At 47.4% G+C, this 12,500-nt stretch overlaps 2 protein-coding genes across 2 annotated transcripts in view; one reads left to right on the top strand and one right to left on the bottom strand.

Annotated features, from left to right (window-relative positions):
* The window catches only part of sdccag8 (SHH signaling and ciliogenesis regulator sdccag8), a 49,143-nt gene extending 40,121 nt beyond the window's left edge, over positions 1-9,022 (top strand). Inside the window, exon 17 of the mRNA XM_079728737.1 lies at positions 8,808-9,022. Coding sequence (XP_079584863.1) covers positions 8,808-8,925 — 118 coding nt within the window. The 3' untranslated portion in view covers positions 8,926-9,022. The remainder of the gene's footprint in view (positions 1-8,807) is intronic.
* A 339-nt stretch (positions 9,023-9,361) lies between these two features.
* The window catches only part of akt3a (v-akt murine thymoma viral oncogene homolog 3a), a 58,374-nt gene continuing 55,235 nt past the window's right edge, over positions 9,362-12,500 (bottom strand). The window contains exon 16 of the mRNA XM_079730195.1: positions 9,362-12,500. This exon is cut by the window's right edge and continues 2,603 nt beyond it. The gene's annotated coding sequence lies outside the window, so the exon portion shown is untranslated.

Raw genomic sequence — 12,500 nt, 5'->3', positions numbered from 1 at the left:
GATGTGGGCTCTGCAAAAAAACAACAGATCAGGGCCCGCGGGACATGTGCCCCTGTTTGTAGGCTTGGATTGAATTAGAATGTCAGTAACTATCGCTCGACTGATGATGTCTGAGCTGTTAAGGCGAGGAGAAGTCTGTTCAGAGATGCAGATTGTCAATATTGAACGCTGTCATTTTTACACCATATTCATATATTTCTATTTTATTAATGCATGCCACTACGAATTATAAGAAGTGTTAGTTATTAGCACACACACACGCACACACATACAATTACACACAGAACATAGTGTGCGTAGATTCGTATTTAAAATCACTGCATCCATACGATAGGGGGGTTTTGTGGTAGGGTGTGTGTGTGTGTGTGTGTGTGTGGGGAGGGGGGGTCACAGGTCAAGTTACTAGTTTCAGTACTTGCGTGACGACGGCCCCCTTCTGCATGCAGCTATTAAAATACACATGTTAGCAAGCACAACAACTGGCCTGACAGGTTGGCGCTGAGAGGGAGACACGCAGGGCCTCGGGCTGACACACATACACACACACACACACACACACACACACACACTCAAAACCTACATGGTCTGTATGGTGGAGTGGAAGTCTGTGTGTGTGTGTTGGGGGGGGAGAGGCAGCTGCCAGAGCAGCCTTTTGTGCCCCTAGCAGTTTTATTTTATCCATGCAAACCAAGGCAGTCTGCCTGCATTCCCTTACAGACCCCCTCTACACACACACACACACACACACATCTAGAGTCCCTTTGTATTCATCATGTACCTTTTTAATTTTACGTGTGCGTGCGTGCGTGCGGGCGTGTGTGTGTGTGTGTTTGCCTGCGGACGCATAATAAAAAGTAAAGGCATTAATTGCCTCCACACTAGAATGATGTGCACGTTACAGTATGTGTGCAGTCCTCCGTTGTTGTGGAAGCATCATTAGCACGTGCACTGCCTGTCCAGTCTGAGCTGCTGTCTCCATGCATGAGGAGGGAACGGAGCTCAGAGCGGGGAAGCCAAGCCATCGCGGCGCTGACAGTTCTGGATAATTCAACCAGAGACGTGGCCAAAACATTAGATGTGTCACAATCAACTGTTTTCTACATTGCAAAAAAAAAAAGGCAAAAACATACTGGTGGGCCATCAGCAATCGCCTTCACGCTTGTCGGACCCATGAAAGACCACTGTGGTAAATAAGCAAAGCAGCGCCCCATTTGGGAACCAACACCTGTTGTTGCTCAACAGCTGGGGACATCTGAGGTGTTCCCCGAGAGGTGGGCATGGATGTGTCGGAGGGTACCGTAATGACAACACACGCACGCACACACACACACGCACACACACACACACACACACACACACACACATGCACACACACCTCACAGCTGGAGGGTAACCCCACACAGACGGGAGATGTAGTGTTCTACAAAGTCCTACAAGCAGCCTGACTCCGACGGAGCGGGCTCTCACTTGATCAGGACCACACCAGGGTCTTGGACTTGCACAAATAAAAGGGATCTGATTATTGAATATAGCCCATGTATACAAAATGTAAGCCTATGTACAGGATATTACATTTCAATATAATACACTGGAATACAGACCCCGAAAGAACCAAAGTGTTCCCCTGTCAATGTTCTTATGTGTTGTGTTCTGTATTCATACATTGCTTAATGGCGTGTGTAACAGCTAGTGAGAAAGATATTTTTGTATTTTCCTACTGCTGCCAATTTATGCCACTATTTATGGAAACATTTGAAAGAAATACAGAATGCTTAATTTGTTGACCATCTTGTTGGTTATTATAGGTTAGATAGTACTGTTTTGTAATTAGCTCACAGATTTCCGTCATGTGTGTGTGTGTGTGTGTGTGTGTGTGTTTGGGAGGAGGAGGGGGAGGTGCAGATTGTGTTCAATATGGTAAATGGATGTTTTTGATGGCATCGGAATTTATATCATATATGCAAGCACTCACATACATACACAAAATCACTCACAGGCATAGAACATATGTCTGGAGAGCCGTTGAACGATAAAGAAGTAGTGATGTCATGTTTATTTAACTATTTTCTTGTTTCCCTTATGTCGCATATATTTTAATTAGATCATTTCTCTCTCTCTCTCTCTCTCTCTCTCTCTCTCTCTCCTCCTTCTTACAATGACAGATACCACAGGACACTAGGTTTGGGATACGGCTGACATGTACTACACAGTGGAAGGTGTGCGCGTGCGTGTGTGATTCAGAAGCAGTGCATTGGGTTGAGGCAGAGGGACAGTGGGCAGAGTTTGATGATCTATATGTCAGGGAAAATCACTGGGAAGCTCGTCCAAGCAGCACGCTAGCTCCTGTCTTATATTGTTGTCGTGCCTGTGAGCAGAAGAGAGACGCACACACACACTGCCTGCTGAACTCACCTCACAGGGCTGCCTGTTCTCTTGCATTGTCTAGGTTTTATTTATTATGTAGCTCACACATGTAGTGTTGCTGATACATTACTTTCATTCAATCTCATGTGATCCTCATTGAAAAACATGTCTGCGTCTGCATTTGTGGTGGTAGCTATTACAAATCGGAACAATGTCATTGCAGGTTTGTTTGATTTGGAGGAAGGTCAGAGTTTGAGCGTGATGTTGGACAGTCATTGATATTGTAGCGTTGTCTTTCCTATCTTCACAACACTGGGTAAGCTTAAAGAAGCAATAGCTTTACTCCAAAAATCACAGGTCTCTTGAGTTAGTTTGACCTTTTACTTTTAAAAAGGGGACAATACAAACAAAGGCATGAAATCGTAGTACATACATCGTAAAACAAACAGTGTTGCTACGTAGGCTTCTAGCTCTGTGTTTCCGCGCCTGATGTCACTACTTCTGACGTCATGACTCTACTGAAGCCTTGTGGGTCCATGCTAATATGCAATCTTAATAATACTCATATACAATACAAAACCAGAACTCAAAATATTCAAACCAGGCATTTACTAAATATCAGTGGCGGCTGGTGGTTTTTAAAGTGAGAGAGGAGGGACTGTGCTCTTGGTTGCCATTGGCCTGCTTGCACTGTTAGTGGCGTATGGTGGCATGAATATGTGAGACTCAAGTTGTTTCAGGGTGTTTTGGTGAACTACAAAATAGCAGGGAGGGATAATTATGTGATTCAAATTGATACAAATCCACCAGTGGCAGCATTGTACTTTGAAAGCTGGTGGGCAGCATGTCTTGCGCTACAAGGGCAAAAGGAAAGGATGCAAAGCCAATTAGTCAAAACAGTCCTACTCTTGATTTGTAAAACTAAATAAAGTTTGGGCCTACCATTGGGCCTATTTTTGCCCTCAATGACTGAAGCTATTGGTTGTAATTTGGCTATGTTTATTTTCAGCTACAAATATTTTAATACCATAAGACCAAAAGTGATGCCATTTAAAATGCATCATGCTCTGAATCATTCACTAACATCCTTTCAACATTATCAAACAAAGAGTTTGAAAAGATCGAACGGTCAGAGTAACAAACAATTAAAAGAACAACAAGAACATTATTTCACAACTATTTACATAGGCTGTAAGCCTAACATTGTTTGAGGCAAATATGGATTTTAAATGATTTTTTTTTAGAATGTTTGTCATGATGTTAAGCCAATTAAGATTGAGGGACCTCATTTATAGATCAATTCAATCCTCCTCGCTGTTTGAGTTGCAAAGATATCAGTGACCTGGTCATACCAAACAAGATATTTTTAAAGGGATTTCCGAATAACGGTGCGTGTAGCTCCACGTTTTCGCCACCCTTTCAGACGCCTTGGTAACCCAAAGGAGGAGTGTCGAAAAATATGTAGGCACAGCGAGTTTATTGCACAACTTTTGGCGGTGGAAACACAAATATAAGCGACCAGAGCCGCACCGAACCGCACCGCTCTCACAGGCTCACGCCGATATAAGCGAACAGAGCCGCACTGTACCGCAACGAACAGTAGGGCACCGCTCGGTGGAAACGAGGCATACGCCGGGTTCGTTGGTTCTCGTAGCCTAGACTTGAGGGGATAACCCCTCCCTCCGGGCTGCTCCACAGCCAGGGCTCCTGCTTATTGGTTCATAGCGCAGCCAGGGCTCCAGCCTGTTCGTGAATAGACTTTGACGCGATCCAGATCCCTTAGCTACTGACACCCACTCAGAGGAGGAGTTTCCTCCTCTCTCTCATTGAACCCCATGTTATTCCCTGGCCGCCAACACTTTCGGGGAAATTAACGGGACTCAATGGAGGCTGAGGGAGGAACGCCCTCCCTGAAGTAATTGTCAATAGGCGATAGGTGGTGCTAATGTCCGTTTACCCAGGGAAACGAACATTACATATACAAGGGCATTAAAGTTAATTCATTAGAGTAGTCTGGGCAATCTAAATGTTTTATTCTCAACAATGTTGAGGAGGTTCTTCCTTCCTCTCCTCACTGGAGAAGCCTCCACTGCCAGATATGGCTCCTACAGATATGTGGACGTAAATGTGCTCACCCTGGTGCGTGCCTCCGCTAAGCCACCGGGTCAGAGAACGTTCAGTAGAGGATTGCGTTTGTCTGAGGTCAAGGCGCAAAGGACCCGGTACAGATCCTAAACTGAGCGTTGACGCGTTGGCTCGGAGCCTGGAGAGCGAGGCATCATGGGATCACATGCGTGGTGTGTACCTCTGCCCGTCTCACCCCGTGCCCGGGCGTACCTGTGGTAGCAGCGGGCCAGTTGACAGCCAGGCCCAGCAGATGGTGTCCTTTCACCGGGTCAGTGGGGTGGCCTTATCCCCTCCACCCCCCCCCCCCCCCCCCCCACCCCCCCCCCCCCCCCACCCCCCCGTGCTGCTCCCTTATCCCTCCACTCACCTCCTGGTCCCCTCCCCCCCACACACACACACACACCCCCACCTCCAGCCAGCAGAGCACTGGAGGGATCTGTGCAGACACGGGGTCTGCTGCCAAAGAATCCCCACACCCATGGACCCGACAGATACGTCCTTTTATTAACTCATGCGTTGTGACATGAGGAAATTGTCATTCCCGCTTATTGTCTTTACCAGCACAGATATGTTACTTTATCCTCCTACCGCATTGGAGAAGTAAGGACTGTGCGTGTGTGTGTGTGTGTGTGATCCGTGCACTCGCTGACAATGCCCAAGCTTTAAGCCGTATTAAGTCCTAATTAATGAGTGTGCCAGTAAATGGACACCAGTTATTGGCTTTTCTACATCTACTGCAGGAAGCACCACCTTTATCGCCCACACACACACAAACACACACACATGCTTAACACACGCACACACATAACACATACACAACTGCCCACACACATGGACTCCCCTATGGGCCACGCTAGGCGACCCAAGGCCAGGAGTGGATTAGAGAGAGAGAGAACGAGAGAGAGAGAGAGACAGAGAAAGAGAGACCGAGAGAGAGGCCAGAGGTTTGGTGTTCTGGCTCGACAACACACACAGTCACGCAGGGTGAACTATGTGTGTGTTTTACATGTGACGGGGTCGCCAGCTGAATGTGTTGCATCAACCTGCTTACAAGCAGCCGGCAGCGTGGCCGCCGTGCAGGGCATGGCGCGGCTGATTCATCCACCGGCCCTTCTGATTGGCTGGCTGGCTCACTGGCCGCTGCGACCGGCTAGCTGGTTTAGCAGAGCTCCTCTAATAGTTGGAAACTAACGTCCATCACTAACTTAACTCCAGCTCTAACCCTACACCTCGATAATGGATATATATACAGTATATTTGATCAGTATTCGGTGTATTGCTGTTTGTATTGTATTTGGTGTATTAGCGTCATCAGATACCTTAGCGACGGTCCACCAAACAAACAAAAGGCTGCTTGCCTCTCCAACAAGGGATGGTTTCTTCTTGACTCAGGAAGTGCCGCCACCGTTCCCGACAGATACTTTCTGGCCACTGCGCTGTGGTGTGACTTCCTGCTCCTGCTCTTTCTCAGCTGCGCGCCGCGGCTCTGCCGCTGAACGCCGCGCCGGTGGGCGCGGGGCTCACTGCTGTCGAGGTGTGAGCGCGCCCGGTATTATTGTTATGTGGCGGCGCTCGTGTGGCTTCTGTTTAGCGGAGAAGTTCTTAATAGATATTTACAGCTCTCGAAACAGGTGTTGTTTGTGATCTGTTGTTTACTGCATTGATTGTGTTCCCTGTGTATGTGCGTGTGCGTGCGTGTGCGTATATTAATGCCATGTGTTGTGTCTGATGTATGTGTCGGCGGTAGCTTCTGTGGTGAAGTGTGCAGCACGCCATTTGCGTCCGTCCCTGCTCTCAGCAGGATGCTGCGGGCGAATATGTGTGCGTGTGTGTGCGAGTGTGTGCGCTGTGCGTGTGTGTTATGTACACGTGTGACGTGGCGGCGTCCTGCTGTGCATTGCTGTGGTGCAGCGCCGTGTGGGAGGGAGAGAAGGGAGGGAGGGAGGGCGGGGGGAGGGAGGAGGGAGGCTAGTGAGTGCTGTTGCCCAGCCAGGGCAGCCTGGCAGCAGGCAGCGGCTGCCAAGTGAGGGGGAGGCTTCGTCCCTGGCCTCCGGAGCAGCAGGGCGGCCTCCGCTCCAGCCAGCCCGCCCCTCAGCACTGGGGCAAGCTGTCCAGAAGGCCCTGGGCCTGGAACGGAAGGGAGGAAAGAGCACTGAGAGAGGGAGAGGAGAGAGGGAGGAAGAGGAGAGAGGGAGGGAGAGGAGAGAGGGAGGGAGAGGAGAGAGGAGGAAGAGTAAAGAGGGAGGAAGAGTAGAGAGGGAGGAAGAGTAGAGAGGGAGGAAGAGTAGAGAGGGAGGAGGACAATATGAGAGAGAGAGCACCGGGTTTATCTTGTGTGCACTAGCTTCGCGATTAAGTGGCTGTGAGGCCGGTTGTCTGTGATGCAGAGGAAGGTGATGGGTCGATGGGGGGGGCTGGATGTGAGAAGCCGAGAGGAACATGGTCTGCATTTTTGGGGGTATGAGACGAGGGATTGAGTGGGAGATCAGGTCTTCAAGGTGGAGGAGGCTCGCAGGCGTTTGCGGGAGAGACTTGGATGTGCGCCCCCTCCCGTCGCAGACAGATGGCGCTGCTTCTGCCAGAAGAGCCAGCAGGGCGCACGCACACACACACACACACACACACACTCGCATACGCACACACGCACTCATGCATGCACGCACACACACACACACACACACGCACACACACACACACACACACACACACACACACTCATTGCTAGTGCTCCCCAACACTCCCCAACACTGTTCAACACTAGTGCTCCCTTTATCCTTGTTGTTGTCTCCTCTCCTCCTCCCCAATCCGTCCCCTCTGTCTCTCCTTTCCTAAACCTGTTGACACGGCAACCGGGCCCTGCAACCAGACATCCTGTTGCCCACTTTGATTGACATTTGCTTGGAAAAAAACGAAACATTCCATAGTAGAATGTATATCCTCACACTGCGTCACGTATGATAAATATGTGTTCCAGTCAGAAGTGCTCTGGGATTAGTGTGTGTGAGTGTGTGTGTGTGTGCGTGTGTGTGTGTGTGTGTGTGTGTGTGAGTGAACCTGTGCGTGCGTGCGTGTGTGTGTGTGTGTGTATGTGTGTGTGTGTGTGTGTGTGTGCGTGTGTGCTAGTCAGAGAAGCTGTGGTTGTGATGAGTTGTGTTGTCATGTGGCTGGGAGTGTTTGTGGGCCTCCTCATTATGAGGGCAGAGTGGAGCCGGGTGGATGAGCCGTGCACCAGAGGCGGAGGAGGAGATGGGGTGCTGATGAGTGAAAGGATGAACTGAATAAATACCAGGGTGGCTGGTGGGAACTATATTGCAGACATGCCACCACAGCCGTCCGCACACTCACAAACACACACACACACACACGCACGCACGCACAGGCTCACACACACACACACGCACGCACAGGCTCACACACGCGCACACACACACACACACACACACAGGCTCACGCACAGGCTCACACACACAGGCTCGCGCACTCACAGGCTCACACACACACACACACACACACACACAGGCTCGCGCACTCACAGGCTCACACACACACAGGCTCACACACAGGCACACAAATACACTCCCAGGCTCATTCATAAATACATGCACACACACACTCACAGGCTCACACACATGAACACACACAATTCACAATATTTCCACCACCAAGATCCCAGCTGCAGTACCCCCAACTACCCCACACCAACACCCACACACACACACACACCCCACCTACACACACCCCCCCCACACCAACACACACACACCCCACACCAAAACACACGCAGCACAAACTTCGAAAAACAAAAAACAAAGGCTTGCTGTAGCCCTACCCCTCATCCCAGAGGGCCGTGAAAGGGCCCATTGTCTCCAGGAGCCGCAGGAGAACAGGGGCCCGACTGTGCTGAAGGGACCCCCGCTAATTGGGACGTCCCGATAATGACCGGCTCTGGATTCTGATTCAGCCAGCACCCCAGCAGCGCCGCCCGTCCACACTCTGACTCCACTCCCTCTCTCCCATCTGCCCACTTTAGTGGAGCCTTAATTCAGCTGCTGTGTGACATCAGCAGCACAGTGATCCCCAGGTCAACAACAGGAATAGATAACAAAATAAAAGTAGTTAAAAAGTAACACTCATGTGTGGTTGGGTCACGGGTGTTGATGGTCATGTGTGTGTGTGTGTGTGTGTGTGTGTGTGTGTGTGTGTGTGTGTATGTATGTGAGGCTGTGAGGCTTTGTGGGAGTTTCCTTTTCCTGACCTCTTTGTGTTAATGTATACATATATATGTGTGTGTGTGTGTGTGTGTGTGTGTGGTGCAGGCTGCAGCAGTTGGACCGCCACTGTCAGAGCAGCGCCCAGCAGGTGTGTGAGCTGCTGGCCAGACAGAACCAGCTGATGGAGGAGAAACGCGCTCTCAACCAGGACCTGCACGCGTAGGAGGAATACACACACCCACACACCGATACATACACACACATACGTGCACAAATGCACAGACACACACACACATACACATGATGTTTTGTCTGTGTGTCGATCAGTCCATGGAGGACGGTCTGTTACTCCATTCATTCTTCAGAATGGAATCCTTTTTATCTTTCTGGCTTTCGTACGATTTTAAATAAAGATTGTTTTTTAAAAATCTTCTGTACATGTTTTTGTACGCACACTGGCCGTCCACCAGACAAAAAGCCTAACACTGGTATAGTGTACAGATGAGGACCAATATGCGGGAATGAACGGACACCAAACAGTGGATTTACAGAGTGGTATACTGTTTAATGAAGCTGTGAATGATTAAAAGGAAGATAACGAACATCCCTATCATTTACATCTCATGTGTAAAAAATACTACAGACATACAGTGTAAAAAGTCCTCTGCTTTTGATGGTAATTGGGTGGGTCATTAAAATAACAATTCAGTTGTTCTCAGTAGGCCCCTAGGGGCCCTGCGGCACAATAAACCATGTCGAAGTAGAGAGCACATAGAGAGAGAGACGCAGAGAGAGAGTGAGCGAGAGAGAGAAAGACTGAGGGAGACACACACACACACACACACACACACATACATACAGAGAGAGAGATGTTGTCTTAATTTAGTCTGAAGCGCTCAAAATCGTGTGTGTGCGCGTGTGTGTGCGTGTGTCTGAGTCGTTCCGGTTCCCTAGGTGGGGGGGAGGTTCCCTACACTTTCAGCAAGTGTGAACATCTGGTTTCCATTGGCTGGTAATGGCCACACAGACACACACAGCTGATGCCTCTGTTAAAGTATAATCCTGTAGGGACCAACTCTGCTCACCAGATGAGGATCGCCATGAAATGTGAAGCGCGCCATGGCCAGGACCTTCTTGATATTATTATTTTCTACTGGGCATAATTCTTTGTCTTTATGATTAGAATGACATGCTTTTTAAAATGTTTAAGAACCATTATGTGTTATGTTGTACCGGAGACGAGCGTAAGATGAGCTGAATCAGAAATCCATTTAAATACTTAAAAGGTCCTGTACTAACAACATGCCTGCAATTTAAATCAAGTGGAATACATTGCAGAGCCGTTGAGGATTAATGTAACTGGACATCAGCAAAAGCAGCTTAAGTGGTTGAAAGGGATCTGCCTATTATCCAAATACATCTGGACTCATATATGCTCAGTGAAAGACAAACAGTACAGATATTAGCAGCGTAGGAGTGAACTCTGTCACTAATGTACAAACATGAAAATAAGAATCCCTGCACTGAATCCAAATGAAGTTGAAATGCTTTGATTAAAGGTCCAACACAACCACCCTCCCTTACGCTGAGAGATAAAACTACTTCTCGATATGCATAGGGTCTGTACGAACATGTTTGAAGTAGTCATAGCAACATAACATGTGTTTGACATCCACTGGAACCTTCCTCAGAGAATGACCAAGTCAGATCTGATGAATCATTTTAGCGACGGATTCTCTTTGTGTTTGTATTGGATGCAGGCTGAGGGGACTGATCTGAACAGACCAACCACTGATGGGAGGAGGGGGGGCCTTGTCCGGCAAAAACCTTTAGGTTGGATGAAATGCTGATCAGAGGTTGTCAACAATGCATTGGACCCAATGACGGACTACTCTCCATACACATACATAAAACAAATAGCTTTCCCCCCAATGTCTCCTGGTTGAGACAGCAGCAGAAGTCTCTCTCTCTTCCTCCAGAACACACATATAGAATCTCCTGGGTCATGCCAGGGGACAAGAGTTGTCTACAGCCACACCAAAGAACGCCAGTTGTTAGAATCTGGAAGTTGGTTCAAATTTCCCTTTTTTTATGAAGAAGAAAATAATAAAATAAAATAAATACAGACACCTTCCTTTAAGCAGAACTGAATCAGATTCTCCAAAACATACGAACACAAGGGAAGTAAAAAGTGCTACTTTGTGAATCCTGCTCTATACTGATTAGCGTGGAGTGCTCACGCTGCAGACGAAGCTAGCCGGGCTAGCGTCCCACAGACCCAGGGTCGAACCAGAGCTGAATTCCATCCAGACGAGTGATTGATGTCGGGCAGGACAGCCAGTTGGGTACAGTAGCAGGTTGAATGCATCGTGTTCTTCAGCTTGTGCCAGGCAGACCTAATCGATCACAGAGAAGTCTTATCATCAGAGTTCTAGCCCAGTCTTGACTCGGGTCTGGCTCTGAGCAGGTTTTTCGTGTGCAAGTTGGGCGGCATTCATTTAAACTGTTGCTCACAAAGCGTCTTGGCGGAGAATTAACCCTAAATCATGTACATGGAAACAAGGGCAGCGGATATACAGCTACCGATGGTTTTACAGGAAATGGAAAATTATTATTTCACAAAAACATCAACTGCATTATGGAAAACAGCTACAATCCCTGACAAACTGCCACACAAAGTACAATTGCAACAAAATAAACAATAAAATAAAAAATTGAAATTCAAGTTATCCATTCATATTTAAAAGATACAAAATAGACATTGAAATAAATAATATCCAGAATACATTTCTTTCAATACCTAACACAAGCAAAATACTCTTCTATTCTCCCTCTGTTAGCCATATCGCTTCCCTCAATATATGCCCCATATTTAACATTTGTGAAAATCAAATCAATGTTAAATGTAGACCTTAGAGAACAATAGCTTCAATTTATTTTTTACACATCAAAATGTTCTAGACTGAACTTAAGTTGTATGACTGTAACACATAGCTCTATAGCTTTATCTGTCATCAAAGTCTTTTCATTATTATTCAGCTTTCTGTCTTCAAATAAAGCCATTCTAATGGTTAGCCATAAATACCTTACATAAAGCAGGAAGATAGTCAGAATGTGTTGAGAAAAAAAGAAAGTGAAACTATTTGAAATCATAATTGACTGACTGAGGTCCAACTTGGAAGACATAATGAGTGCACAGCAACAGACCGACGGAGTCCACACTAGAGGGGGGACAGCACACAGTAAAGACAGGACCCCACCAAGACCTACACCAGAGACACTGGACACTAGACCAAGTTCTAGAGCTGGAGACACTGGACCAAGACCTAGGCTAGATCTGCATTAGACCAATACATAGAGATAGATCTACACGACCAAGACCTAGGCTAGATCTGCATTAGACCAATACGTAGAGCTAGATATACACTAGACCAATACCTAGAGCTAGACTAGATCTCCACCATACAAAGACCTAGAACCTGACCTGGACTAGATCTACACTAGACCAACATATAATCGAGACCTCTCCATCATGCCAGCTTACAATTGTAGTTTATTTCTCCACATTGAATATATATCTTGGGAGATATTTCAACGGTGTTCCTTCATAATGGTAGTGCATGCCTGACTGCCTTCATATCAGCGAGGCGCTACAGGTCTTAAGAGGAATTTTATAAGGCCTGGTAGATTCTACTCCTTCCTAGCTCTATCAACCTCAGAACCCCTTTTGTCCTCCTTAAAACCTTTCATACTCTTCTAGAACTGTTCTAGAACTCTACTAGAACTCCTCTAGAACTC

This window comes from Pollachius pollachius, assembly GCF_949987615.1.
Source record: "Pollachius pollachius genome assembly, chromosome: 2".
NCBI classification, from domain to species: Eukaryota; Metazoa; Chordata; class Actinopteri; order Gadiformes; family Gadidae; genus Pollachius; species Pollachius pollachius.
The sequence above is the reverse complement of the archived record's forward strand: the minus strand, read 5'-3'. Positions and strand labels throughout refer to the sequence as shown.